Source organism: Oryctolagus cuniculus, chromosome 12, assembly GCF_051225735.1.
Source record: "Oryctolagus cuniculus isolate XC-2025 breed Fujian yellow rabbit chromosome 12, ASM5122573v1, whole genome shotgun sequence".
Taxonomy (NCBI): Eukaryota; Metazoa; Chordata; class Mammalia; order Lagomorpha; family Leporidae; genus Oryctolagus; species Oryctolagus cuniculus.
The window spans coordinates 64663267-64689842 of record NC_142878.1 but is presented as its reverse complement, the minus strand read 5'-3'; the positions used below and the strand labels follow the sequence as shown (position 1 = coordinate 64689842).

Sequence of the window (26576 nt, the reverse complement as noted above, 5' to 3'; positions counted from 1 at the left end):
CCTCCACTGCCTTTCTTTCTTTCTTTTCTTTTTTACAGGCAGAGTGGACAGTGAGAGAGAGAGACAGAGAGAAAGGTCTTCCTTTTGCCATTGGTTCACCCTCCAATGGCCGCTGCGGCTGGCACGCTGTGGCTGGCGCATCGCACTGATCCAATGGCAGGTGCCAGGTGCTTCTCCTGGTCTCCCATGGGGTGCAGGGCCCAAGGACTTGGGCCATCCTCCACTGCACTCCCTGGCCACAGCAGAGAGCTGGCCTGGAAGAGGGGCAACTGGGACAGAATCCGGAGCCCCGACCAGGACTAGAACCCAGTGTGCCGGCACCGCTAGGTGGAGGGTTAGCCTATTGAGCCACGGCGCCGGCCTCCACTGCCTTTCAAGGCCACAGCAGAGAGTTGGACTGGAAGAGGAGCAACCAGAACTACAACCGGCACCCATGTGGGATGCCAGCACTGCAGGCGGAGGATTAACCTAGTGTGCCACAGCGCTAGTTATTTCTTAATTGTCAAAACCAATGGAATATTTGCTCTAATTCTAAAGTGCTCTGTGTAATACTAGCAGCCCAGGCCAAAGAGATGATACAAACCATAGGACAGGCAGTGGCCTTCCGAATGGCAGTGCCTCAGAGACTGCTATTCCTGGGAGGGCCTGGGACCTGGAGGCTACACAGGAGCCCAGGACTTGTAGGGGAAAAGTCATTCAAAGTCTCATTTGCTGCTGGACAGGGCACGGCATGGCACGGCTTGCCTGTCAGCTTTTTCTCCACAAAGTGTGCAAACAGTTGGACAGCATTCTAAGGTGAAGACTCTGCTTACTTGGTTAAGCAGCTGCAAGCAGCAAAGGGAATCCCATACTGCAAAGGCTGGCATGCACGCTGGATCTGCTCTGACACAAGCTTTGGGGTCCTCTAATGCTGTAGGGTACAAACACACTCTACCCTCCCAGAGGAAGCAGTTTAAAAGATGAAAGGGGACCCCTAAAGTCACTGCATGCTTAGGATTCTGACCTAATAATAGGAACGCGGAGAATGCAGGAGTTCCAATGACAGTTTGTGTCTTAATGGGAACCACAAAGGCCACAAACATACTGCAGGGCATTCCAGACACAACACAGAATTAACCTGAGCGAAGGGGGAACCACAGCAGCGCCACGTCTGAAACATGAAAAATAAAAGTACTTGAGGGGGGGGGCGGGCATTTGGTTCTGGCCACTCATGTGGGACTTCCAGTTCCTGGCAGCCTCTCCACCTACCAACGCAGGCCTATTTTGGGGAGTGATCTAGCTGATGAGATCCCTCTTCACACACCCCTCTCTCTCTAGTGCTCTCTTGTCCATACTTGTGGGAACAGTGAAAGAGAGAGAGAAATACTTCAAGAGTTCCTGTATGATATACACATTCAGAAAAACAAACAAAAAGCCTTTATAGGTTCAACTGACTTTCTAACAGATTGGGTTACTTTTATCAGTTTGAAAAAAATTAAAACTCCTCCATTAAAAATAAATAAAAGAATACATTCACACTACCTCTTGCTGTGGAAAGCAATTTTAAGTCTACTAAATTATTTAATAGTGAGAGAACACCACTACAGTCAATCAGAATGCAAATATTCCCAATCTGCATATGCGGGGCACTGATAAGTACTCTTCAGCTGTTAATTAAATTTTATCATATTAAATAAACATTCTTTCTGTCAAAAATTCTTTCCTAGACTGCAGAGGAAGAGATTAAACAGAAAAGTGATATGGACCTCTTTGCAGGAAATTACTACGGGGAAAAGCATATTTTAAATCAAATGAGAAACAGGTAGGAGTGTTTCAAACACCTTTCCCTTTGTTCCTGTCTTCCAAAAAAGTTGTGGATCTTTTAAGTCGCACTTTGTTGGTGGGAAGCTTAAGAATGTCACCATGGTTTAGGCAATAAATACTTGGGTTTTCCTCCTTTAAAGTCAGCATCATCATTCTGAAGATATTGGATCAATCTTCCCAAAGGAAACTTCTTGTCTTAATACTTCCCAATAAAACAAGTTTTTTTGGTTAAAGATTTATTTATTTGAAAGGCAGAGTGATAGAGAGAGGGAGAAATATCTTCTATCCACTGGTTGACTCCCCAAATGGCTGTAATAGCCCACAATCAGCCAGGCTGAAGCCAGGAGCCTACAACTCTGTCTGGGTATCCCATGTGGGTGGCCAACACCCAAGCACTTGGACCATCCTTGTTGCTTTCCCAGGCACATCAGGAGGCAGTTGGATCAGAAGCAAAGCAGCCAGGACTAAAACCAATGCTACAAAATGGGATGCCAGCATCGCAGACAGTGGCTTAACCTGCTGTGCCTCAATATCAGCCCCAGTATTTGTTTTTAAACATAAAGGTTCCTTTAAAAATTTTATTTACTTGAAAGGCACAGTATCAGAGAGAGAGCAAGAGAGAAAGAGAGAAGTCTTCCATCTGCTGGTTCACCCACCAGATGTCCCCACAGGTCAAAGCTAAGAGCCTGGAACTCTATTTGGTCTGCCACATGGGTGGCAGGGACCTGAGGACTTGGACCATCATCTGCTGAATCGGAAGCAGAGTAGCTGGGGCTCAAGCCAACCTCTGATATGTATGCATCCCTAGATGTAGGCATCTCAAGCAGGGGCTCAACTTGTGCCATGGCGCCCACCTCAAATACAACATTTTTGATAAAATTTCTTTCCTAAGATGAAAGCAAAGTTAAAAACACACACACACAAAACAATGAGTAGTACTCTTTCTTCAGTAAGTAGGCAGAGAGCAAGACTAAAGAATGGCCAAGACACTCCTGCAAAGGCACCTAGTAGATGGCAGTACAATGAACAGAGATTCAAGAGCTCTCTTCCTAACAAGTTCTGCATCTTAAGCTGTATGTCTCAGTTTAAGGAAACGAGGCCAGCAGGTGTCACCAAGTCAGGGACCCTCAAATATCATGGGTCCCACTAGTCTCTCCACACCCACCTCATCGTCGCTGTCGGACGTCTCAGAGTCAGACGAGGCTGCAGGCTGACTCACAGGTGGCTCCTTCTCCTCAGAATCACTGCGCTTCCGCTTGGCCAGGGACAACAGCTCCTAAGAGGGCAGAAATAGTCACATCAGTTTTGTTCAACAGAGAAAGAACATCCAAAAAGAGTAGATTCCATGCAGCCCCTCTCTCTTAATGGGAAATGTACAACTGAAATAAAAAAGCAACTGGAGGCTGGTGCCACGGCTCACTTGGCTAATCCTCTGCCTGTGGCGCCGGCACCCTGGGTTGCAGTCCCGGTTGGGGCGCCGGTTCTGTCCCGGTTGCCCCTCTTTCAGTCCAGCTCTCTGCTGTGGCCTGGGAAGGCAGTGGAGGATGGTCCAAGTGCTTGGGCCCTGCACCCGCATGGGAGACCAGGAGAAAGCACCTGGCTCCTGGCTTCGGATCGGCGCAGCGCGCTGGCTGTAGCAGCCATTTGGGGAGTGAACCAACAGAAGGAAGACCTTTCTCTCTGTCTCTCTCTGTCTAACTGCCTGTCAAAAAAAAAAAAAAAAAAAAAAAAAGCAAATGGAAAAGTGAACTGGGGGCTACCTCAAATTATCACTGATCTCCCTCTACACCACTGAAGCACTGATCTCAGGAACTGGTAACAACCCAGTTCACAAAGCAATCCACTCACTCTCCTAAGTGGTACAGCTAACTGATACTCTGGCACCAAACCCATTTACTCCAATGTGGGTTGTGGGCATCCTAATAGGTTACCTGTTAGACCAACACCTGCCCCTCATTTTATATTTTGAGTACTTAAAGAGGAAAAAAAGTACACAAGGTACTTAATTATTATTTACTTCATATTATTATTATTTATTCATAAATCTCATCCATATTTTTTATTTATTTGAAAGGCAGAGTGACAGACAAAAGAATAGACAGAGGGGCAGGCGCCATGGCTCACTTGGTTAATCCTCCGCCTTGCGGCGCCGGCATCCCATATGGGCACCGGGTTCTAGTCCTTGTTGCTCCTCTTCCAATCCAGCTCTCTGCTGTGGCGCAGGAGGGCAGTGGAGAGTGGCCCAGGTGCTTGGGCCCTGCACCCGCATGGGAGACTAGGAGGAAGCACGTGGTTCCTGGCTTCAGATCGGCGCAGTACCGGCCGTGGCGGCCAACGGAAGAAGACCTTTCTCTCTGTTTCTTTCTCTCACTGTCTATAACTCTACCTGTCAAATAAATAAGTTTAAAAAAAAAAAAAAGGATATATAGAGAGATCTCTATCTGCTGGTTCACTCCCCAAATAGCCACAACCACAACAACCAGATCTGGGCCAGACTGGTTCTCCCATATGGGTGGCAGGGAACCAAAATATTTGGGCCAACATCTGCTGCCTTCCAGACACATGAGCAGGAAGCTGGATTTGAGCGGAGGAGCCAGGACTGAGGACATTAACATTTCATGGTAGAGTGCCTGGGTTTAAGTCCTGGCTCCTCTTCTAATTCCAGCTTCTTGTTAATGTGCACCCTGTCAGACGAGTGTTTGGCATCCACACAGGAGACCCAGAGGAGTTTTAGATTTCTCGCTTCAGTCTGGCCTAGACTGGCCTATTAAGGACATTTGGGGAATAAATCAGCAGATGAAAGATCTTGCTATTACTGTCTCTCCACCTTTAAAGTAAATTTTAAAAAATCTTTTTTCAGCCGGCGCCGCAGCTTACTAGGCTAATCCTCCACCTTGCGGCGCCGGCACACCAGGTTCTAGTCCCGGTCGGGGCGCTGGATTCTGTCCCAGTTGCCCCTCTTACAGGCCAGCTCTCTGCTGTGGCCAGGAGTGCAGTGGAGAATGGCCCAAGTCCTTGGGCCCTGCACCCCATGGAAGACCAGGATAAGTACCTGGCTCCTGCCATCGGATCAGCGCGGTGCGCCAGATGCAGCGCGCTGGCCGCAGTGGCCATTGGAGGGTGAACCAATGGCAAAAGGAAGGCCTTTCTCTCTGTCTCTCTCTCTCTCACTATCCACTCTGCCTATAAAAAAAAAAAAAAATCTTTTTTCAAAGTTTGTGGAGAAATGATATTTGAAGAGTACTGAGGTCTGTCTATAGTGTTTTTTTTCTCTCTTTTTTTAAAGATTTATTTGAGAGCTAGAGTTACAGAGAGAGGAAGAGACAGAGAGAAAGGTCTTCCATCCATTAGTTCACTCCCCAAAACAACCGCCAATGGCCAGGGCTGGGCTGATCCAAAGCCAGGAGCCAGCAGTTATGGCCATCCTCCACTCCTTTCCCAGGCCATAGCAGAGAGCTGGATTGGAAGAGGAATAGATGTAGGCGGAAGCTTAGCCCACTACACCACAGCTCCAGCCCCTGTTTTTTTACTTTTTATATAAATATTTATTTATTTGATAGGCAGAATTACAGAGAAAGACAGAGATCCTCCATCCAGTGGTCCACTCCCCAAATTGCCACAACAGCTGTGGCTCAGCCAGGCCCAAGCCAGAAGCTTCTTCCAGGTTTCCCACATGGGTGCAGGGGCCCAAGCACTTGGGTCATCTTCCACTGTTTTCCCAGGTGCATAGCATGGAACTGGGTTGGAAATAGAGCAGCTGGGACTCTTAAGCGGCACCCATATGGGACACCAGCATTTCAGGCAGTTGTTTAACTTGCTGTGCCATAATGCCAACCCCAGATTTCCAAATTTTGGGGGACAAAATAAACATTGTTTTGTTCTATTTCTCCATGAACTTTGTTATGTACCTTCATAAATATATTTCTGACCTCGAACCCAGGGTCTGACAACAAGTGCTAAATCAATATATCCAAACCCTAATCTGAAAACTCCACCACTTCCATTCACACCTCTGTTTTGTTCTGATGATTTAAGTGAGATTAAAGGAGGAAGAAGTACCAGTAAGCAAGTCTTGGCCACAACAGGTTCCTTTCTCACATGGTTCCTTTCTCCCTTTACTTCCCCACAGTTCATTCTAATCTCTCAAAAATGCAACAAATGGGGGTCAGCATTGTGGCACAGTGGCAAATGCTGACATCCCATATAGGAGCCAGTTCAAGTCCTGGCTGTTCTGATCTAGCTCCCTGCTAATGTGCCTGGAAAAGCATAAGATGGCCCAAGGGTATAGTAGGTTAAGCCTCTGCCTGTGGCACCAGCATCTCATATGGGCACTGGTTTGTGTCCCAGCTGCTCCTCTTCTGATCCAGCTCTCTGATTATGGCCTGAGAAGGCAGCAGAAGATCGTCCAAGTGTTTGGGGCCCTGCACCCACGTGGGAGACCTGGAGGAAGCTCTTGGCAGCCGGCTTCAGTTTGGCTCTGCTCTGGCCATTGTGGTCATTTGGGGAGTGATCAATTAGATGGAAGACCTCTGTATCTGTCTCTCCCTCTTTTTGTCTGTAACTCTGCACTCAAATAAATATAAAAAATAAAAAAATAAATAAGCAGGAAAGAAGATGGCCCAAGTACCTGGATCCCTGCCACCCATATGAGAGTCCCAGATGGAGTTCCAGGCTCCTGGCTTCAGCTTGGTCCAGTCCTGGCTGTTGCAGCCATTTTGGAAGTAAACTAGCAAATGGAAGATCTCTCTCTCTCTCTCTCCCCCTCCCTTACCCCCTCCCCCCAATAACACTCCCTTTCAAACAAATAAAATAAACATTTCTTAAAAAATGCAACAAATGGGGCCCAGTGTTATGGCACAGTAAGTTAAATAGCCTCCTGCTATGCTGACATCCCATATGGGTGCCAGTTCAAGTGTCTGCTGCTCCATTTCTGATCCAGCTCCCTGCTAATGAGCCTGGGAAAGCAGCAGAAGAAGATGGCCCAAGTACTCGGGCCCCTGCTATCTACATGGGACACCTGGATGGAGTTCCAGGCTCCTAGCTTTGGCCTGGCCCAACCCCAGCTGTTGTGGCCATTTGAGGAATGAACCAGAGGATGTGAGATCTCTCTCTTTGTGACACAAATAAATAAATACATCTTTTTAAAAAATGCAAATGTAGCAAATGATTACTCGCTCTGCTCTCTGCTAATACCAATACCAGTCCACAATTACACTGTACTTACTTCATTAAGCATCTGACATACATTTACCCTTCACAACAACCCATGGTAGGTATAGTTATCATCCTCATCTAAAGGTAAAGAAACTAAAGAGCAGGAGAGAGGTTAAGTAGCTTCTCTAAGTTGTATCTCATCCAGTAACACATTCAGTACATGACAGAGCCACGATTCAGTCCTGGGCAGACAATCCTGGCTCTTCTGTCACGGTTTACTCACTTAAAACATTTTTCCCTTGTGCCAAAAAGAGAGAAAACACAGCTAATAAATACTACTAGTATTATTTCTTGATGATGATACTGCTACGCAATTATAGGTCAGGCACCAAGACAGATTTTAAAATAATAGACTGCTACCAAGTGTGTGTTTTCTTCTTCCAGTCTCTATTTTAGGAGCACCCTGCTTCCTTGGCCAGAATGAGAAAATGACCTTCTCAGATTAACCAGCTGACACTCTCTTCTTCATAAGCAGTCATGAAATGTTACTCTGCCCATTTCATTCGAGAGACCTAGATACTAACTTCCTGAAAAGGCTGAAAACCCAAGAGTTTCACACCAAAAACCTACTCTTTCACACCAAATTGGTAACTTACACAGACAAAATGCAAATGATGGCAATATTTCTGTGATTATAATCTTTAAAAAACTTGAGGTATAATTTACATATGGGATATTTTATCCTTCCTAATGTCTGTCCTATGAGTTTGACAAATACGTAGAGTTTAACCAATACCACAATCAAGAGACACACAGCTCCATCATCTGCCCCCAAGCTCCCTGGCTTCTTTCCATCCCTTGGCAACCGCGGACCTGTTTTCCGGCCCTGCAGATGTGCCTAACATAGAAAGGCATATACAGATGGAATCACACAGAGTGAAGCCTGCTGAATCCGGCTCATCTCATTTAGCAGAGTGCATCCGAGAGGCTTCCATGTTGCAGCAAGGATCAGCAGCTTGCCCTTTTTGATTGATAAATAGTTTTCCATTACACAGTATTTATCCTTTTATCAGCTGAAAAACATCTGCCTTGTTTCACTCTTGGGATGGGTCTATGTTCATGCACAAGTTTCTGCAAAAATCTTAGCTTTTCTTTCACTTGAGGTAATAGGAACTAATTAATTTTAAATTTTTATTTCTTTCCATTTTATTTGAAAGTAGAGAGACAGAGATATTCCATCTGATAGTTCACACTTAAATGCCTGCAACAGTCAGGGCTAGGCCAGACCAAAGCCAAAAGCCCTGAACTCAATCCGAGTCTCCCTTGTGGGTGGGAAGGACTCAAAAACACGAGCGCTCACCTGCTACCTTCCAGGGTGTATGCTGGCAGGAGATGAGACTCAAACCAGACACTCTGATATGGGATGAGGGCATCCCAGGTGGCGTCTTAAATGCTGCACCAAACACTGGCCTCAGGAGTAAATTTATTTCCCCTAGGTGTGGGATGTCTGGGTTGCGTGATTTATTTAAGGTGTTTACTAGTGCCTTTTTCTCTATATTACCTTCATGCAAATTTATGTAATTCAAAAAGACTTCTGGCAGGAACGTAAACTCTTCCCTAATACTTTGAGGTTCACAAATGCACTAGAATTCCTGTTTTAATACCAATTCAGATTTAATATCCAAGAGAGATTTGGATATGATCTCAAGCAAATCACTCTTTGAAATACTATTACATGCAACAGACATTTATGAAAAGCTATTGTAACTAAAGTGTTAAGAAATGAGTACTGCCAGGGGCCAGTACTGGGATGCAGCAGGTTAAGCCACAGCATCCCATGTGGGTACAGGTTCAAGTTCCAGCTGCTCCACTTTCAATCCAGCTCCCTGCTGATGTACCTGGGAGGGCAGCAGAGGATGGCTCAAATCCTTGGGCCCCTGCACCCACATGGCACCCACCCTGGCCATGTGGCTATTTGAAGTGAGCCAGTGGATGGAAGATTCTTTCATTCTCTCTCTTTCTGTTCTTTCTGTGTGACTCTGCCTTTCAAATTAAAAAATAAATCATAATGAGTGCTGGGCCAGTGCTATGGTACAGTAGGTTAATCCTCCACCTGTAGCGCCAGCATCCCATATAGGCACTGGTTCTAGTCCTGCTGCGTATCTTCTGATCCAGCGCTCTGCTCTGGCCTAGAACAGCAGTAGAAGATGGGCCTCTTCATCTGTGTAGGAGACCTAGAAGAGGCTCCTGGCTTCGGAGTAAAAGAAGTTCCTGGCTTTGGATCAGTCCAGCTCCAGCTGTTGTACCCACTTGGGGAGTGAACCAGAGAATGGAAGACCTTTCTGTCTTTCCCTCTCGCTGTCTGTAACTATGTCTCAAATAAATAAATAAAACCTTAAAAAAAAAAAAAAAAAAAAAAGTGGGGCCAGCGCTATGGAGTAGCAGGTAAAGCCGCTACCTGCAGCACCGGCATCCCATATGGGCTCCGGTTCGAGTCCCGGGTACTCCACTTCCAATCCAGCTCTCTGCTATGGCCTGGGAAAACAGTAGAAGATGGCCGAAGTGCTTGGGCCCCTGCACCTGCGTGGGAGGCTGGGAAGAACCTCCTGGCTCCTGGCTTCAGATTGGCACAGCTCCGGCCATTGCAGCCATTTGGGGAGTGAACCAGCGGATGAAAGACCTCTCTCTCTCTCTCTCTCTGCCTCTCCTTCTCTCTCTGTGTAACTCTGACTTTCAAGTAAATAAATAAATCTTGAAAAAGAAAATGAGTGCTGACTCCTTATTAATAAGTTCTACTCTATACTAAACCCCAGCAAATGCCTCTCATTGAATGAACAACTCCATCTAACAAGCAGTTTCTCTTCCACTATAAAAATCCATCTTAACAATGGTATGGAGATAGCAAAAACCGTAAGAGTGAAAGATACCCTGCGTATAACTGGATGGCTATATCCAAAGCTACCGGGGGAATTCATGGCCTGGAAAAATTTCACATTTCAGTTCAGTTCTCTTCCTTCAAGTGAGGCTGTTACGTACAGCTGAACAGACCACCACGCAGCTGAAAGCCCTTCACAATACTGCACACAGGAAGAGGCCATCAGGTTTTTTGGGGGTGATCCATACAACACTTGTATCCCAAAATGTCAATCAGAAAGTGAACCATGCACAAGGGGTAGGTCCAGCTGCAGCTCTCCCCTGCCAGCCACCTCAGTGCCACACAGGCTGCGAGACACTTCCTGGGTCCACTGATGGCTTTCACCACAGCCCCTGTCAGCTGATCCAGTGAACACCTTCCCCACCTTTCCCCACATTGCTCCAGGGAATGGAGTGTGAGGAAGCAGCAGGACAGACCCAACTGGAGCTCAACTAAAGATCTGCTTGAAGCAATGCCAGAGGCCTAGGTACAGCTGTATAGATATGCCAATACTGGCTTCTAGAGCAGCTTCATTAGCAAGCTTAAATGCTACACTTAACATGAAAGTAAACTGGCAGCTGGCCTTGTGGCAAAGGGAGTAGTTCCAGCTGCTCCACTTCCAATCCAGCTCCCTGCTAATGCACCTGGGAAAGCAGCAGAAGATGGTCCAAGTGCTTGGGCCCCTGCACTCAAATGGGAGACCTGGAGGAAGCTCCTGGCTCCAGGTTTCAGCCTGGCCCAGCCCTTGCTATTGCAGCCAACTGGGAAGTGAACCACAGATGGAAGATACCCCCCCACCCCCCACCACCGTCTCTCCATCTCTCTCTTTGCAACTCTTTCAAATAAATAAATCTTTAAAAAAAAAAATTAAACTGCCAAAACTGAGACTCTAAAATGAAGCAAGGAAGCTGGCATTGCAGTACAGTGGGAAAAGCTGCCACCTCCAACTTTAGTAGCCCATGTGGGTGTCAGTTCAAATGTGACTGCTCCACTCCTGATCCAGTTCCCTGATAATGGCCAGGGAAGAGCACTGGAAGATGGCCCAAATGTTTGGGCCTCTGACATCCACATGCGAGACCTATAAGAAGTTCCTGGCTCCTGGCGTCAGCCTGGCCCAGCCCTGGCCATCGCAACCACCTAGGGAGTGAATCAGTGGATGGAAGATCTCTCTCTCTCTCTCTCTCGCTCTGTCTCTCTCTCCCTCTGTAACTCTTTCAAATAAATAAATAAATCTTAAAAAATACAATGCAGCGGGGCCGGTGCCGTGTCTCACTTGGTTAATCCTCCGCCTGTGGCGCCGGCATCGGGCGCCAGGTTCTAGTTCCGGTTGCTCCTCTTCCAGTCCAGCTCTCTGCTGTGGCCTGGGAAGGCAGTAGAGGGTGGCCCAAGTGCTTGGGCTCCTGCACCTGCATGGGAAGCCAGGAAGAAGCACCTGGCTCCTGGCTTCGGATCAGCGCAGCGCGCAGGCCATAGCGGCCATTTCGGGGGTGAACCAACAGAAGGAAGACCTTTCTCTCTGTCTCTCTCTCTCACTGTCTAACTCTGCCTGTCCAAAAAAAAAAAAAATACAGCAAGAAAAGGAGAATAAAGGCCCATATGAGTATATCTTAAGAGATATTACACCTCATTAGCATATTGAGTTCCTTTTTACTTATTTATTCCACAAATGTAACTAAGTAATTACTACCAATTAGGGTGACCAAACATTCCGGTTTTCCCAGGACTGTCCTGGTTTCAGTACTGAAAAGTCCTGCATTCTGGCAAACTCCTCAGTCCAGACAAAACAGGACGGTTGGCCCCCTATTGCCAGCACCCAGGACACACCAAGTGCTGGGAGACAGCAGTGAACAAGATAAACAAGTCTTTGATTTCACAGAACTTAAAATGAAGCAGGGAGACAGACAACAGATAAGAACAGTGAATGTCACCTAACAGTAAGTGCTAAGGGGGAGAATCAAGTCCCTGGGTGGCAGTTCTGTGGCTGGTTATCGTGGACGCTTCTCCTAGGCGACGGCACCTCAGCTGAAACTATCGACAGAGCAGTGGAGAGGGGACAGAGCAGTAGTTCTTTGGAGAGAAGCCTCTAGGTGGGACAGGAAAGTCCTGGAGCTGAAAACAACTTGACTGAGTCAAAGAACTGCCAGAGGCACGGTGTGACTGAAGCCGAGCAGGCCAAGGGCAGAATGGACCACGCTGGGTCACAGGTACGGAGAAACCACATCATTCTGAAGTTTGTAAAGACGGTCAGGAGCCTGCGTTTTATTGGAAGGTAGCGGGAGGCCATCATGTGGTTCAAGCAAGGGAGTAACTCAGTGCACTGAGGACCTTTCAGAAGAGCATGCTGAGAGATGAACAGATAAGAGGGGCCAGGCTGGAAGCGCAGAGCAGCAATCTCCTCAGGGTGCGTGGTGGTCGGCACAAGGTTAAGCAGCCACAGGGACAGAGAGAAGTGGGGGGATCTGACAGATTCTGAGGAAAGGAGAGTAATTCAGAGTTTTAAATTTGAGATGTCAATTCTCATTCTTCATTTCATTTCCAAACTGTTCACAGAACACAATTCAAATAGGAGACACGGATACTTTTCAGGAATATGGAAGGGAGACATTATGTATATGTATGCTTGTAGGCCAGGGTGTTTTTATTCTGACTGTTGGAACTGTTTCCAAAAGCACACACTATACAGTGCCGCTGCTATGGTACAGCAGTTGAAAATACCACTGGGGACACTGGCATCCCAGGTCATCCCATCTCAGAATGCTGGTTGGAGTCCTGGGTACTCTGATTCCATCCAGCTTCCTGTTAATGCACCTGGGAAGGCAGCAGATGATGGTCCAAGTACTTGGGTCCCTGTCACCCATGTGGGACACCCAGGTGGGAATTCTGGGCTCCTGGTTTCAGTCTGGCCCAGACCTGGCTGTTGTAGCCATTTAAGGAGTAAGCCAGCAGATGGAAGAGATCTCTCTCTCTCTCAACACTTCCTCTGATGCTCTTTCAAAGCAATCTACTTTTTTAAAAAAGCACAGATTGGGGCTGGCGCCATGGTGCAGTAGGCCAATCTTCCACCTGTGGCACCGGTATCCCATATGGGTGCAGGTTCTAGTCCCAGCTGCTCCTCTTCCAATCCAGCTCTCTGCTGTGGCCTGGGAAAGCAGTAGAAGATGGCCCAAGTCCTTGGGCCCCTGCACCCATGCAGGAGACCCAGAAGAAGCTTCTGGCTCCTGGCTTCGGATCAGCGCAGCTCCGGCCTTTGTGGCCATTTGAAGAGTGAACCAACAGACAAAAGACCTTTCTGTCTTTCCTTCTCACTGTCTATAACTCTACCTCTCAAATAAATAAATAAAATCTTTAAAAATAAAAAAAAATAAAAAGCACAGATTATTTTTTACAATAAAAGAAAAAAAACAGTAAACAAACACTTCTGAGGTAATAATTCTAAAGTGGCAGTATAATAATTCTTCAAATTTGACTGGCACTAAATTTGGCAACTTTTTCAAATTTCCAGGAAAATAATTATAATTATACATAAAAATGCTAAGTTACAGAAATGACCACAATATTGCAGAGTTGACCAAATAAAATCAGCTTTCAATAGCAGCAAGAATCCCAATAAATTACCTTAAAAATCAATTTTCAACTCATTCAAAATACAAGCTACACATTAAAGACTTCTTTTAAAAAAAAAGAAGTTTCACTGTTACTTGTTTCTACTTAGCTCCCTTTTCCGAACACACTTTCTCATTAACACACGCTTCTCACTCAAGAAGGGATAGCAGGATTACAGTACAGAAGCTGGAACAAGAACCCCCAGATTGACCGTGTCTGTCTCTGTGAGTAAGCCCGCCATAACAGGCTCAGAAAACTTTCCACCCTGGGTATGCCAAGTAGCATTTGCTTATTCAACAGAGATTTATTAAGTGCCTATTCTGGTTCACACAAGCATTATTTTCAACTACTCTACCTACTTGATGTCTCCACATGGAAATCTCAGAGACTCCATAAACTCCACATAGCCAAGACTGAATTCATCATCTCCACTTCCAGGGTTCCCCCACAACAGAGGCTGGCGTCCAGCCCTTATGCCTCCTCTTCTCATCCTGACAGCCAATCATTCATCAGGTCCTCTGAACATTACATCCAACCCACTCAACTCACTGTATAACTACCATGGAAGTCCACACCAGTCCCTCACTCAACAAATACTGACAGGCAGACAGTACCCTAGGTGCAGGGACGCTGCAGGAAACAACCACCCTTGCCCTCAGGACCTCCCATTGTAGTGGAACTTACACACTCCACCATCCTCACCTGGACTGCTCTCTGCCACCTCACCAGGGCCCTCTCCAGGTTACTCCCCACACTGCAGCCAGGTAAGCTTAGACTGTTTTATTTTGAAATGAGGTCTCAATATTCACTTATTTATTCAGTAAATTTATTTGAGAGGGGCCACCACTGTGGTGTAGCAGTTAAAGCTGCTGCCTGCAGTACCGGCATCCCAAACGGGTGCTGGTCCAAGTGCTGGCTGCTCCACTTCCCATCCAGCTCCTGCTAATGTGCCTGGGAAAGCAGGGGAAGATGGCCCAAAGTACTTGGAACCCTGCACCCATGTGAGAGACCCAGAAGAAGTTCCTGGCTCCTAGCTTCAAATCAGTACAGTTTTGGCCATTGTGGTCATTTGGGGAATGAATCAGTGGATAGAAGATATCTCTCTCTTGCTAACTCTGCCTTTCAAACAAATAAATAAATCTTTTAAAAAATTATTTGAGAGATACAGACAGAAATATAGATATAGAGACAGATCTCCATCTGCTGGTTCACCCCTCAAATGCCTGCAATGGCTGGGACGGGGCTGAAGCCAGAAGCCATGATCTCAAGTCTGGTCTCTTATGAAGGTGGCAGGGATCTAACTCCTTGAGCCATCACTACTGCTTCACAGAGTCTGCATTAACAGGAAGCTGCAATCAGGAGTAGCGTCTTAACAAGTGGCCCTGCCAATGGCTTTAAAACTTTGTAACCTCAGCCCACAGTAAGAAGATACACCTCATCTTTACTATTATGACATACGTGATGCTTTCATTTGATTAGGTTTCCCTTTTATTTGTAATGCTGGTTGTAATCTACTAAACTGACTTCTCTACCCTCAAATAGTCAAACAACCTACCTCTGAAGCTTCATTGGCACCACTCTCTATCCAACTAGTTACGTACAGTCACTCTGCACTTCTTTCAGTTTCATGAGGGTGCTACGGCCCTCAACCATGAACACTAACTGCCTTTCTCTTTACTCTCAGTCTCCTAACCTCCTTTTCCTTTCTCTCTCTCTCTTCCTCCCCCCAACCCCTTACTCTAAACTCCTTCAAGGTAGAAACTGCTTCCGTTTTATTCACCCAATAGCACTGTGCCTAGCACTATCTAACACAGTTGTTGAAAGACGAACAAACAATCTACTATTTGGGGAATAATAAATATACCAAGAGAACCGGTGTTTGAGATAGGTTTTGTGTTTTTCCTAAAAGCTACCAAAGCTTCCAAAAGCTGAGTGAAATTAGCAAATAAGTTACACCAAGCTAGCTGCAACATTACGACACAAATTTAAAACTTCACAAGTTAACAATAACTCTTTTCAGAAATTCATCATATTCTTCAAAATCTGCCTCTGACCAATGTGAGGAAGTCTACACTAATGAGAAGCACAACTTCTAAACTTCCCATTTTATGGGAAAAGTTTATAGTAATATACTTCATAACAATGATATATTTTACACATAATATCTAAAAATAGTTCCTAGAAAATACTTAGGAGGCCTATTCTCCTAAAGACAAACTTAATTACTGCTACTTCAAGTTGGATGAGCAGAGAAAAACAGGCCATAACAGCATAAACACCATTTAAAATGTGAATGGAAACCATAAAGTATTTTAATGTGTCTATTAGTTCTTTTTTTTCCTCCTCAGAAAGGCAGAGTAACATTTTTATAAATACTGAATTGAACTGATCTGAATAGAGAACTCTTTATTGTCTTAGATGCTTTTCATTTTATAGGATCCAATGCATAAATATTCCATAAAGAGTGATACATTATCTCAATGCAAGTACATGAGGAGGTAAAAAGCCCAGAGGCATGCCTCAAATTCTGTTTTTTTTCCTTCCCCAATAGGCACCAACAGCAAATTTCCTGCCACTCAAAAATATTGAAGAAAGGGTGTGGGTAACTTAAGAGGATCAATATTAGGTCACCTGCTAAAAGAAAATCCTTCAAATTCTCAAACTAAGTTCTGAGTTTTAAAAACCCTAGGAAGTTAGAGGCTGGTGCTGTGGTACAGTGGGTTAAAATCCTGACCTGAGGTGCCGGCATCCTACATGTGTGCCGGTCGAGCCCTGGCTGCTCCACTTCCGATCCAGCTCTCTACTATGACCTGGGAAAGCAGTGGAGGATGGCCCAAACCTTTGGGCCCCTGCACCTGCATGGGAGACCCAGAAGAAGCTCCTGGCTTCAGATCAGCACAGCTCCGGCCGCTACAGCCAATTGGGGAGTGAACCAGCAGATGGAAGACCTCTCTCCCTGCCTCTCCTCCTCTCTCTGTGTAACTCTTTCTAGTAAAATAAATAAATTTAAAAAAGAAAAAAAAAAAAAAAAAACATCCAGAGGGCAAAGACCTTTCTCTGTGACTCCTCTAAGAGCCTAGCACAATACCGAACAAAGATGGTGGAAAGCAATGGTAGCCTCTGGATGTGCAAGGAAAGGGAATTTGAATTTTGGTTAACACCTGGTGACAAGAACATCAATGAGAAGTTGAAGAGGAAGAAGTTGAAATGCTGTTAAACAGGACTGGCGCTGTGGTGCAGCAGTTTAACGCCCTGGCCTGAAGCGCCGGCATCCCATACGGGCGCTGGTTTGAGACCCAGCTGCTCCACTTCCAATCCAGCTCTCTGCTGTGGCCTGGAAAAGCAGTACAAGATGGCCCAAGTCCTTGGGTCCCTGCACCCACATGGGAGACCTGGAAGAAGCACCTGGCTGTTGCAGCCAATTGGGGAGTGAACCATCAGATGGAAGAACTCTCGCGCTCTCTCTGCATCTCCTCTCTCTGTGTAGCTCTTTCAAATAAATAAATCTTTTTTTTTTTTTTTTTTTTTTTTTTTTTTTTGACAGGCAGAGTGGACAGTGAGAGAGAGAGACAGAGAGAAAGGTCTTCCTTTGCCGTTGGTTCACCCTCCAGTGGCCGCCATGCCCGGCGCACCACGCTGATCCGATGGCAGGAGCCAGGTACTTATTCTGGTCTCCCATGGGGTGCAGGGCCCAAGCACTTGGGCCATCCTCCACTGCCTTCCCAGGCCACAGCAGAGAGCTGGCCTGGAAGAGGGGCAACCGGGACAGAATCCGGCACCCCGACAGGGACTAGAACCCAGTATGCTTGCGCTGCAAGGTGGAGGATTAGCTTAGTGAGCCGCAGGCCAATAAATAAATCTTTATAAAAATAAAAGAAACTGCAGTTAAACTGACTAGGTATTAGCTACAAATTTCACATTAAATTCCACTTTAAATGTTGAATTGGACTTAGAGCAGAAATTCCCTCTAGTTGCTACTCTGGAAAAGCTCTTTGTGGATCAGGTAAAATATCTCCACCACAAAAAGAAGCACTCAGCTCATTTCATCCATCAGAATTCTGTGGAAAGCCACTAAGGAAAGAACAATTTGCAGCTTAGTTCATGCATCTTCAGAAGAGATGTCTTAAGAGCGCTTTACCGAGAAAGTCCCCCAGATAATCTTTTTAATAGATGAACCAATTTCCTCTAAAGTATTCAGCATACTTTACAAACATAAACTCTAGCAACAAGGAAAGTGGCTGTGAAACATTCTCATTTTGCAATAAGAAAAACTGAAAGACTAATAGATTAAGTTGGAACAGTAGAAAGAGTATAGGCCTGGGGCCGGCACTGTGGCGCAGCGTGATAATGCCTTGGCCTGGGGCACCAGCATCCCATATGAGCACTGGTTCGAGTCCCGGGTACTCCACTTCCAATCCAGCTCTCTGCTATGGCCTGGGAAAGCAGTAGAAGATGGCCCAAGTGCTTGGGCCCCTGCAGCCACGTGGGAGACCTGGAAGAAGCTCCTGGTTTCAGATTAGCACAGCTCCAGCCGTTGTGGCCAATTGGGGAGTGAACCTTCGGATGGAAGACCTCTCTCTCTCTCTCTGCCTCTCCTCTCGCTGTGTAATTCTGACTTTCAAATAAATAAATAAATCTAAAAAAAAAAAAAAAAGAGTATAGGCCTTCTACTTGTGCAGATTGGGGTTTAGATCTCAACTCTACCACTTACTAATCATCAATCTCCATTTTTTTTTTTTTTTTTTTAAGGCAGAGTGGACAGTGAGAGAGAGAGACAGAGAGAAAAGTCTTCCTTTGCTGTTGGTTCACCCTCTAATGGCCGCTGCGGCCAGCGTGCTGCGCTGATCCGATGACAGGAGCCAGGTGCTTCTTCTGGTCTCCCATGGGGTGCAGGGCCCAAGGACTTGGGCCATCCTCCACTGCACTCCCGGGCCATCGCAGAGAGCTGGCCTGGAAGAGGGGCAACCGGGACAGAATCCGGCGCCCCGACCGGGACTAGAACCCGGTGTGCCAGCACTGCAAGGCGGAGGATTAGCCTAGTGAGCCACGATGCTGGCCTCCATTTTTCTTAAATGCAAAATGGGGAAACTTGTGTCAACTTCACCATAACTTGAAAACTTGACAATGTAAATGAAAGAACTGAGGTGTCTCCTTCACCTTAGGATCCATGTAAGTGAAAACTAAAGTTATTATCCGAAACAACTATATTTGTATAACAGAAAATAGTAAGAAATATTCTAATCCTCTTAACTGTAGGTCTAAAATTACCCACCAAACTTTTTACAGACAAGAATATACTTTTGACATTTTTATAAATATCAGGAGCATTTAAATGAGAACACTTTCAACTCTTTCAATTCCTATCCTCAATATAAGGTTTCTAGGGCTGGCTCCGTGGCGCAGCAGGTTAATCCTCCGCCTGCGGCGCCAGCATCCCATATGAGTGCCGGTTCTAGTCCCAGCTGCTCCTCTTCCAATCCAGCTCTCTGCTGTGGCCTGGGAAAGCAGTAGAGGACGGCCCAAGTCCTTGGGTCCCTGCACCCACATGGGAGACTGGGAAAAAGCACCTAGCTCCTGGCTTCAGATCAGCAGCTCCGGCCGTTGTGGCCATCTGGAGAGTGAACCAACGGAAGGAAGACCTTTCTCTCTGTCTCTGCCTCTTACTGATTGTAACTCTACCTCTCAAATAAATAAATAAAAATCTTAAAAAAAAAAAAAAAGGTTTCTATTCTTCCGATAGCCTTCCAAGAGCTCATTACTTCTCCACCTCTGCCATTCAAAAACAATAAAAGATAAATCTTAAAAAAAAAAATGCACTCACTACCATTTTCTTCAACACCTCTCCAGTTCTTCCTTCTTTAAAATACTCTTCTTTGGGCACTAAGACGTCAGTCCTAGGACCTCTGGCCTAACAAAGGCCAAGAGGTAATTCATACAAAATCTTTATGGTTTGCAAAAGCTTGCCCTAATATTAATCCTTACAAACATTTGCTCTTTCAATAACCTAATTAGACACACAAGGCTAATCGTTATATCTTGATTTTATAGTGAAGACTGAAGATACTCAGCTAGAAAGCAGCGTAAGCCCAGTCTAGAACTCAAATCTTCAGATTCCAATTTCAGTACTCTCTCTACTCAACTTAAAAACCTACTATCTCTTGTACATTCTTTCTTTGTACCATTTGCTCCTTAAACACGGGAGAAGCTATCTTTGTATCTCATGGTATTCTCAAAGCAATGCTACAAAGGACAGCTTCCTACAGTACTTTCTAGGGTATAGAAACAGTTCAGGCTATCCCAAGACACTGAGGCCAAAAGTTACTTTTAATGTTCCCTGCACGATCTCCAAGTAAGAAAGAATTCTGGAATGCTGCATGAAAAATGCCAAGAGTCCCGGGCCACAGTCCCTCCACGCCGTCCTACATAGTTCTCCGATTCTTCCCTCCTCCCAAGAGTGTCTTCTTCGCTCTGACATCCCAGCAGGGACCCACTGCAACCACAAACGACCCTAGCCCTCAGACTCATGCCCACACTAAGTCTTCCTTGCCAAGCACGACAGAAGCTCCCCGGAACGTTTACGAGTGCCCCTCCTCTGCCCACACCCGTTGTCTGAAAAACTTCATCTTCAGAGTCTGCACCTTCTCGGCCCTCTCCCCCGCACCGCCCCACGGTCACCACTGCACCTCCTCCAAAACCTTCCAGCCTACCCGGGGTTGGCGGGAGATACTTCCTATCTCCCGGGCCCCGAGCGCCTGGCCTATAGCCCGTCGCCCCGATGCGGCCCCGGCAGATCGAGGCCCCTTTTCGGTACCCCAGAGCCCCGAGGCCCCCTTCGGAACCCCTGAGCCCGAGGCCCATCATCTCCGTCCCTGCCCCGCCTCCCCGCCCAAGGCGCCAAGTCCTCGGGGCTCTGTCTCCAGGCCTGGGCCGGACTCTGAGGGCCTCGGACGCTGCGGGGAACACAGGAAAGGGGGCTGCACCGCGGTCAGGGAACGGAGCAGACCGGACGCTCAGGCCAGGAGGCTCCGGGCCCGGTCGGCTCCCGGATCCCGTGGCCCCGACTCAGCCCTCCGGCTCTGCCGGCCCGCGCCTTCGCGGCCTGCCCCCACCTGATCCAGGTTCTCGTCGCTGCCGCTATCCTCTGTGTCCGAGTCGATCACGACACGGCCTTTCCGCTTCTTTACCATGGTGGTCCCCCGGCTCCCACGCCGGACGCCGCCCGGACTCCCCTCTTGCCCGCCTGCCAGTGGGACCGCCACTGCCGCCGCCGCCGCCGCCGCTCGACCCACACAAAGGCGACCGCGCATGCGCGCTCCGCTCCGCCCCTGGCCCCGCCCCCCGCCCGGCGCAAGCCGTTCGCCAGAGCCCGGCGCCCCGCCCCATCCCGCCCCCTACGCAGCGTGGAAGGCGGGGCCGCGCGACCGGTTGAGTTCCGGGCAGAGGGTTGCGGTTGCATGCTGTCGCCGTCCGGGAAGTACAGGTTGTTCCTGTGCTGCTGGGCCGAAGCTAGGTGGGCTTCTTTGCTGTCCTGGCTGAAGTCGAAAGGACCCGAATCCTCTCGGAAGAGTCTCATGCGTCTCCAGCCTTTCGACTGTCTGAGACTGATGGAGTGTGGAGGGCTACTTAAGGGGCCGCCCCTTGGAAAACAGCTTTATGGCCGAGGGCACCGCTTGGGGGATGGAGCCTGCCTACCTGAGCAGTGCAAGTGACGGCAGAGGAGAATGTACCTGAGTGGAGGAAGGGTGTACCAAGCAGAGAGCATCGTGGGCAAAGACCTAGCAATAATAATAAAGTTGGGTTCAGGGTACTGGAAGTTCATTGTAGCTGGAGCAGACTGTGTGGGGATGACGAGAGAGATGAGGCAAGGATGGGATGCCGCGGCCACATCATTCAGAGCCTATTTAGCTATATTAGGGAGTGTGAACTTTAGTATTGAGATTTAACCTGAAGAACGACATGAGTTTTGAAAAGATGACCGACTGCAATGTGACTAATGGGTTAGAAGGCAGAGAGACTATGGGCAAGGAGACCAATTGGGCTGTTGGTGTCTTCTTAGCCTGAGATTATGGTATCTGTAACTAAGCAAACAGCAGTGGGAATGGAGAGGAGAGGATGGATTCTGGGTCATTTGGAAGGCAGACCCTGCAGGTTTTGGACCTTAGTTGAGGGAGGAGTAAGGAAGGAGAGGCCTCAGACATGGGTGATGTTCAGATCCTCATTTAGAGCCATTCATCAAGATAAAAAAAAAATACCTCAGAAGAAGGTTTGAGGGGCTGGTGTTTGTAGGAAATAAGTTCGGTTCTATACTTGAGTTTGAGATCATCTGATAAAGTCTGCTCCAAAAGTGATTTCTTTGCGGGCTGTGGAATATAGAGAGCATAAGAAATAGTATTTTGCAATTGGTCTCAGATCTCTTTTTTGAGTCCATCAATTCATTTATTCTGGTAGTGAACTTGGAATGAGGCCCCATCCCCCTAGAGTTGTTGAGTCCTTACTATGTCTCTCTTTTTCTCCTTTTCCTCGATGGGCAGTCCTCTGATTTAGGGTAATTTGACTTACAATTTTTCTGCTTTATGTTGATGAGAAAGCAATTCCGTAGAAACCATACTTGGGATTTTGAGTCTTGATCATTTCCAGGGCCAGTGATGTGTGGTTTGGTACTCTCACGGTGCTGGGAAGTGGCAGGGAACCCCTATTCCTGGTAAGCCACAGGATCATGAGGGTGAACAACTAATATCCTCTGGTCTACTGTGTTGCTAGGCTGTGATGCTCAGTGGTTAGTTGTACTAAACCTACTTCATTTTTAAAAAAGATTTATTCACTTATTTGAGAGGTAGAGTTAGAGAGGGAGAGACAGAGAGAAAGGTCTTCCATCTGCTGGTTTACTCCCCAAATAGCTGCATGGCTGGAGCTGGGCTGATCTGAATCCAGGAACCAGAAGCTTCTTCCAGGTTTCCCATGCTAGTGAGGGACCCAAGCACTTGGGCCATCTTCTGCTTTCCCAGGCCATAAGCAGAGAGCTGGATTGGAAGAGGAGCAGCTGGGACAGGAACTGGCGCCCATATGGGATGCCAGCACCACAGGTGGCAGCTTAGTCCACTATGCCGTAGCACTGGTCCACTAGGATATTTTCCATTTATGTTGGGAATTTAGCCCCATCATAAGTCAAAGAGTATCTGTATAAATTTTATTTTTTCTGCCAAGTTACAATACATATCACAAATGTGCATGCTTTAAAATAATAATTAAAAAAAAGTCATGATAGAAAAATCCCTGGGACTAAACACTTAACCCGGATGTCCAGTTTGCTGCTATTTACTTGAAAAGGGGTGATCATCAAGATTATGGTAGGAAAAAAAACCTAAATAAAGGCCAGCTAACTGTGTACTCCAGAATAGCTTTCCAACACCTAGACTGCTCTAGCCCAACATATTGGAACTGAGCCAAGATGACCCAAGATGACCAGGCCAGCCCTCCTATTTCTAGCCACCCTGAAGCTGGAGCCCTTTTGTGATGACCCTCTTTAAATGTGTTACATCAAAGAAAGTCATAACGACCCTGGACTGGAATTAAGAAAGGTATGTTTCTTATTTATTTATTTAAGAGTTATGGGGCAGTAAGGTGGGGGCAGGGAGGATGGGAAGGTCTTCCATGCACTGGTTCGCTCTCCAAATGGCCACAACAGCCAGGGCTGAGTCAAGAGCTTCATCTGGGTTTCCCATGTGAGTGCAGGGGCCCAAACACTTAGGTCGTCTTCCACTGCTTTCCTAGGTGCATCAGCAGGGAGCTGGATCAGAAGTGGAGCAGCCAGGACTTGAACTGGTGTCCATATGGGATGCCAGTGCTAGCTTTACCCACTATGCCACGGTGGTGTCTCCAAAAGTTATGTTATTTTAGTGAAATCTCTGATTCTGATTTTTTTGTGTGTGTGCAGTGTCCCTCCCTCCCTCCAAAAGGCATAGAAAAGAGATTTGCCATTTGCTAGTTCACTTCCCAAATACCCACAACAGCTGAGGCCGGGCCAGGCCTAAGGAAGAAGCACATAACTCAATCTGGTCTCCCACCAATGGCAGGGACCAAAGTACTTGAGCCATCATTTGCTGTCTCCCAGAGTGTACATTAGCAGAAAACTGGATTGGAAGCAGGGTAGCTCAAACCAAACACTCCAATATGGGCTGCCACATCCCAAGCAGAGAGTTAACTGCTGCATCAAATGCTTGCCCCCTGCCCTCGGTCCTCTGACCCCTTGTTCTTGATTTCTTGTGACTGTAAGCTGTGGAAGACCCTTGTTGCCTGCCATCTGTTCTGCCCCAGGAGGTGCTGTGTTCTATTAATCATCTGCATAGTTCTCTGATGGTCAGTCCTTTATGTCACAATGACCTTTCCATTCATAATAATTGGCATCTACCTAGCTCATGGCCGTGAGTGCCACCACCTGGTCCCTAGTTTCAAGGTCCAATCACCCCCTTGCTGTTAAAGCCTAGGCTTGTAGCAGCCTGTCCTGCAGTTAGCCCTGGCCTGCATAGAAGCAACACTGCACTTTTACAGATGCTGGGGCACCTCTTGCCGACACATTCCTTGTGGCCTTGGTAAATGGTGTAGCCTCAGGTATTCCCAAGGAACATAATCATTTAGTGGGTTTCCTGCCCTTGTACATCCATTCCAGTTGCTCAATTCTGAGCTTTCTAGTCCCTTCCTATACCATCCGACTTGGCAGCTCTGAGCTTTTTTACCTCATGTGGGCTGTACAGTTTCCCATGTTTTAAATGATAGTGTACTGGCAAACTTGAAAATCTTGCAGTGGTTGGCCAGGTGATAGATCCTGTGTCTCGTAAAAGTGTTCCCCTATGAATGCTCTTCCTTATCCAGTCCTACAACTTGGTCTTCTTGATAAGCACCCTCAGGATGCAGTCTTCTGTTACTTTCCCAGCTCCTGCCTTCACAGGCTTGGGTAGTTCTTGCAATTCCTTTGGGATATAGTCCCTTTCCTCCCTTTTCAGGCCCAGTATGTCCCCTACTGGGCTGTGAGGTGAATTAATCCTAGTTATGTTCAGAGACCAGAAGGGAGATAAAGGCTGACTGTGAGAGGGGACAAGGGCACATGCAGTCTTGCAGGACCGGGCCTCTGTCCTGTCTGCAAGGAGGAGAGGAGTGCTGGATGCTGGGCCAGGTCTGCAGCTTCAGAGGGTTCAGGAGCATCTGGGCATCAAGATCTTTAGAGGCATTACCCAGGTATTCCACTCTGTATGTTTGTATGTATGTATCTGTCTATTTTTAAAAAGATTTATTTGTTTATTTGAAAGGCAGAGTTAGAGAGGCAGAGGAAGAGAGAGAGAAAGAGAAAATCTTCCATCTGCCAGGTCATTCCCCAGATGGTGCTATGGCCGGAGCTGTGCTGATCCGGAGCCAGAAGCCAGGAGCTTCTTCCAGGTCTCCCATGTGGGTGCAGGGGCCCAAGGACTTGAGCCATCTTCTACTGCTTTCCCAGGCCATTGCAGAGAGCTTAAAAGGAAACAGAGCAGCCGAGACTTGAACTGGTACCCATGTGGGATGTAGGCACTGCAGGCGGCAGCTTTACCTGATATGCCGCAGCGCCAGCCCTGTATCTATCTGTTGTTAAGGCCAAATGACAGAGGGAAGAGAGATCATCTATCTGCTGGTTCACTTCCTCGGTGCCCACGATAGCCAGACCTGGAGCTGGGCCAGGTTGAAACCGGGAGCCAAGAACTCCGTCCAGGTCTCCCAAGTAGGTGGCAGGAACCCAAGTACTGGAGCCATCATCTACTGCCTCCTAGGGTATGCATTAGCAGGAAGCTGGATCAGAAGTGGAGGTGAGACTTGATGCCAGCCACTTCTGTATGGGATGTGGGCATCCTAAGTGGGGATTTAACCCACTGTGCCACCACACTTACCCCCTTACTCTACTTTTGTGATCCTCTTGGCTTGTAATACTGCTTTCTCTAGGTTCTGTTCCTACCTCTGTGGCCACTCTTTCACGGGCTTTTCCAGTTTCTTCATCAGGTTGTCCTTTGAATTTTGGTTTTCTATTGCTATGGTTTGAATGTCTCCTCAAAAACTCATGTTGAGGGGCCAGTGTTGTGGCGTAGTGGGTAAAGTCACCACCTGTGACGCTGGCATCCCGTATGGACACTGGTTCAAGTCCTGGCTGCTCCATTTCCCATCCAGCTCCCTGCTCATGACTTGGAAAAGGCAGCAGACGGCGGTGCAAGTTCCTGGGCCCCTGACACTCATCTGGGAGTTCTGGATGAAGCTCCTGGCTTCTGAATTCCGCTCGGCTCAGTCCTGGCCATCTAGGAGGTGAACCAGCAGATGGAAGATCTCTCTCTGTCTCTCTCTCCCTCTCTTTATTAGTCTGACTTTCAAATAAATAAATAAATCTTTAAAAAAAACCCTCATGTTTAAATTTAATTGCCAATTTAACAGTATTAACAGATGGGATATCTAAGTAGTGATTAGCAAATTACCAATTCACAGGAGTGGGTTAGTTGTCTTAGGAACTGGTTCCTGATTTTAAAAAGGATGCATTTGGTTTGATTTGCTTCTGAATCACAATGCTCACGTGATTTTGTGCTGTTCGTGATGCAGGTTGGAGGCCCTTGCCAGATGCAGGCAGCAGGCTCTGGGGCTGCCCAGCCTCCAGAGCAATGAGTCAGATACGCGACTTTCCTCGCTAACACTCTGCCGCTGATATTTTGTTACAGCAGCAGACAGTGGACTAACACGGTGTATCCTCTGTCAACCTGCATGCTCTCCTGCTTCCACTCACTCTCTGGCACTCAATGTATACTGAATGATTAGAATTAGAAAGACTGGGGCTTGAATTCTTCTGTGCTAATATGATCCCCAAGACAGTATAACCTGCCAGTTCTGCTCTCTGGGTCCCCAGATGAGTCAACAGATCTGTCTATTCCTTTCTCTTTGTCCCATCGAAACTCATGTAGCCAAACTCATCTCTAAGCTAGCTCCTCCTCTTTCACTCATTATGTTAATCATTGTCCATCCAGTTATCCAAACTCGCTCCCTGCTATCCTTCCCCAAACTCTCCCTCAGATGCCTCCTAAGCCTCAAGATTCTGCCTCAG

General features: G+C 47.1%; 2 protein-coding genes across 6 annotated transcripts in view; one reads left to right on the top strand and one right to left on the bottom strand.

The window, feature by feature from the left end:
• The window catches only part of RTF1 (RTF1 homolog, Paf1/RNA polymerase II complex component), a 53630-nt gene extending 32818 nt beyond the window's left edge, over nucleotides 1–20812 (bottom strand). Inside the window, exons 1-2 of the mRNA XM_002717967.6 lie at nucleotides 20584–20812; nucleotides 2969–3079 (exon numbers count right to left, since the gene is read on the bottom strand). Of these exons, the coding sequence (XP_002718013.1) occupies nucleotides 2969–3079; nucleotides 20584–20781 (309 nt within the window). The 5' untranslated portion in view covers nucleotides 20782–20812. The remainder of the gene's footprint in view (nucleotides 1–2968; nucleotides 3080–20583) is intronic.
• An 86-nt stretch (nucleotides 20813–20898) lies between these two features.
• The window catches only part of NDUFAF1 (NADH:ubiquinone oxidoreductase complex assembly factor 1), a 36901-nt gene continuing 31223 nt past the window's right edge, over nucleotides 20899–26576 (top strand). Inside the window, exon 1 of one of the 5 annotated variants that reach the window (XM_070054014.2) lies at nucleotides 20899–20984. The gene's annotated coding sequence lies outside the window, so the exon portion shown is untranslated. Of the gene's footprint in view, nucleotides 20985–22965; nucleotides 23053–26576 lie in introns of those variants that run through there. The other 4 variants (XM_089310096.1, XM_089310103.1, XM_089310098.1 and 1 more) reach the window with 4 other exon arrangements.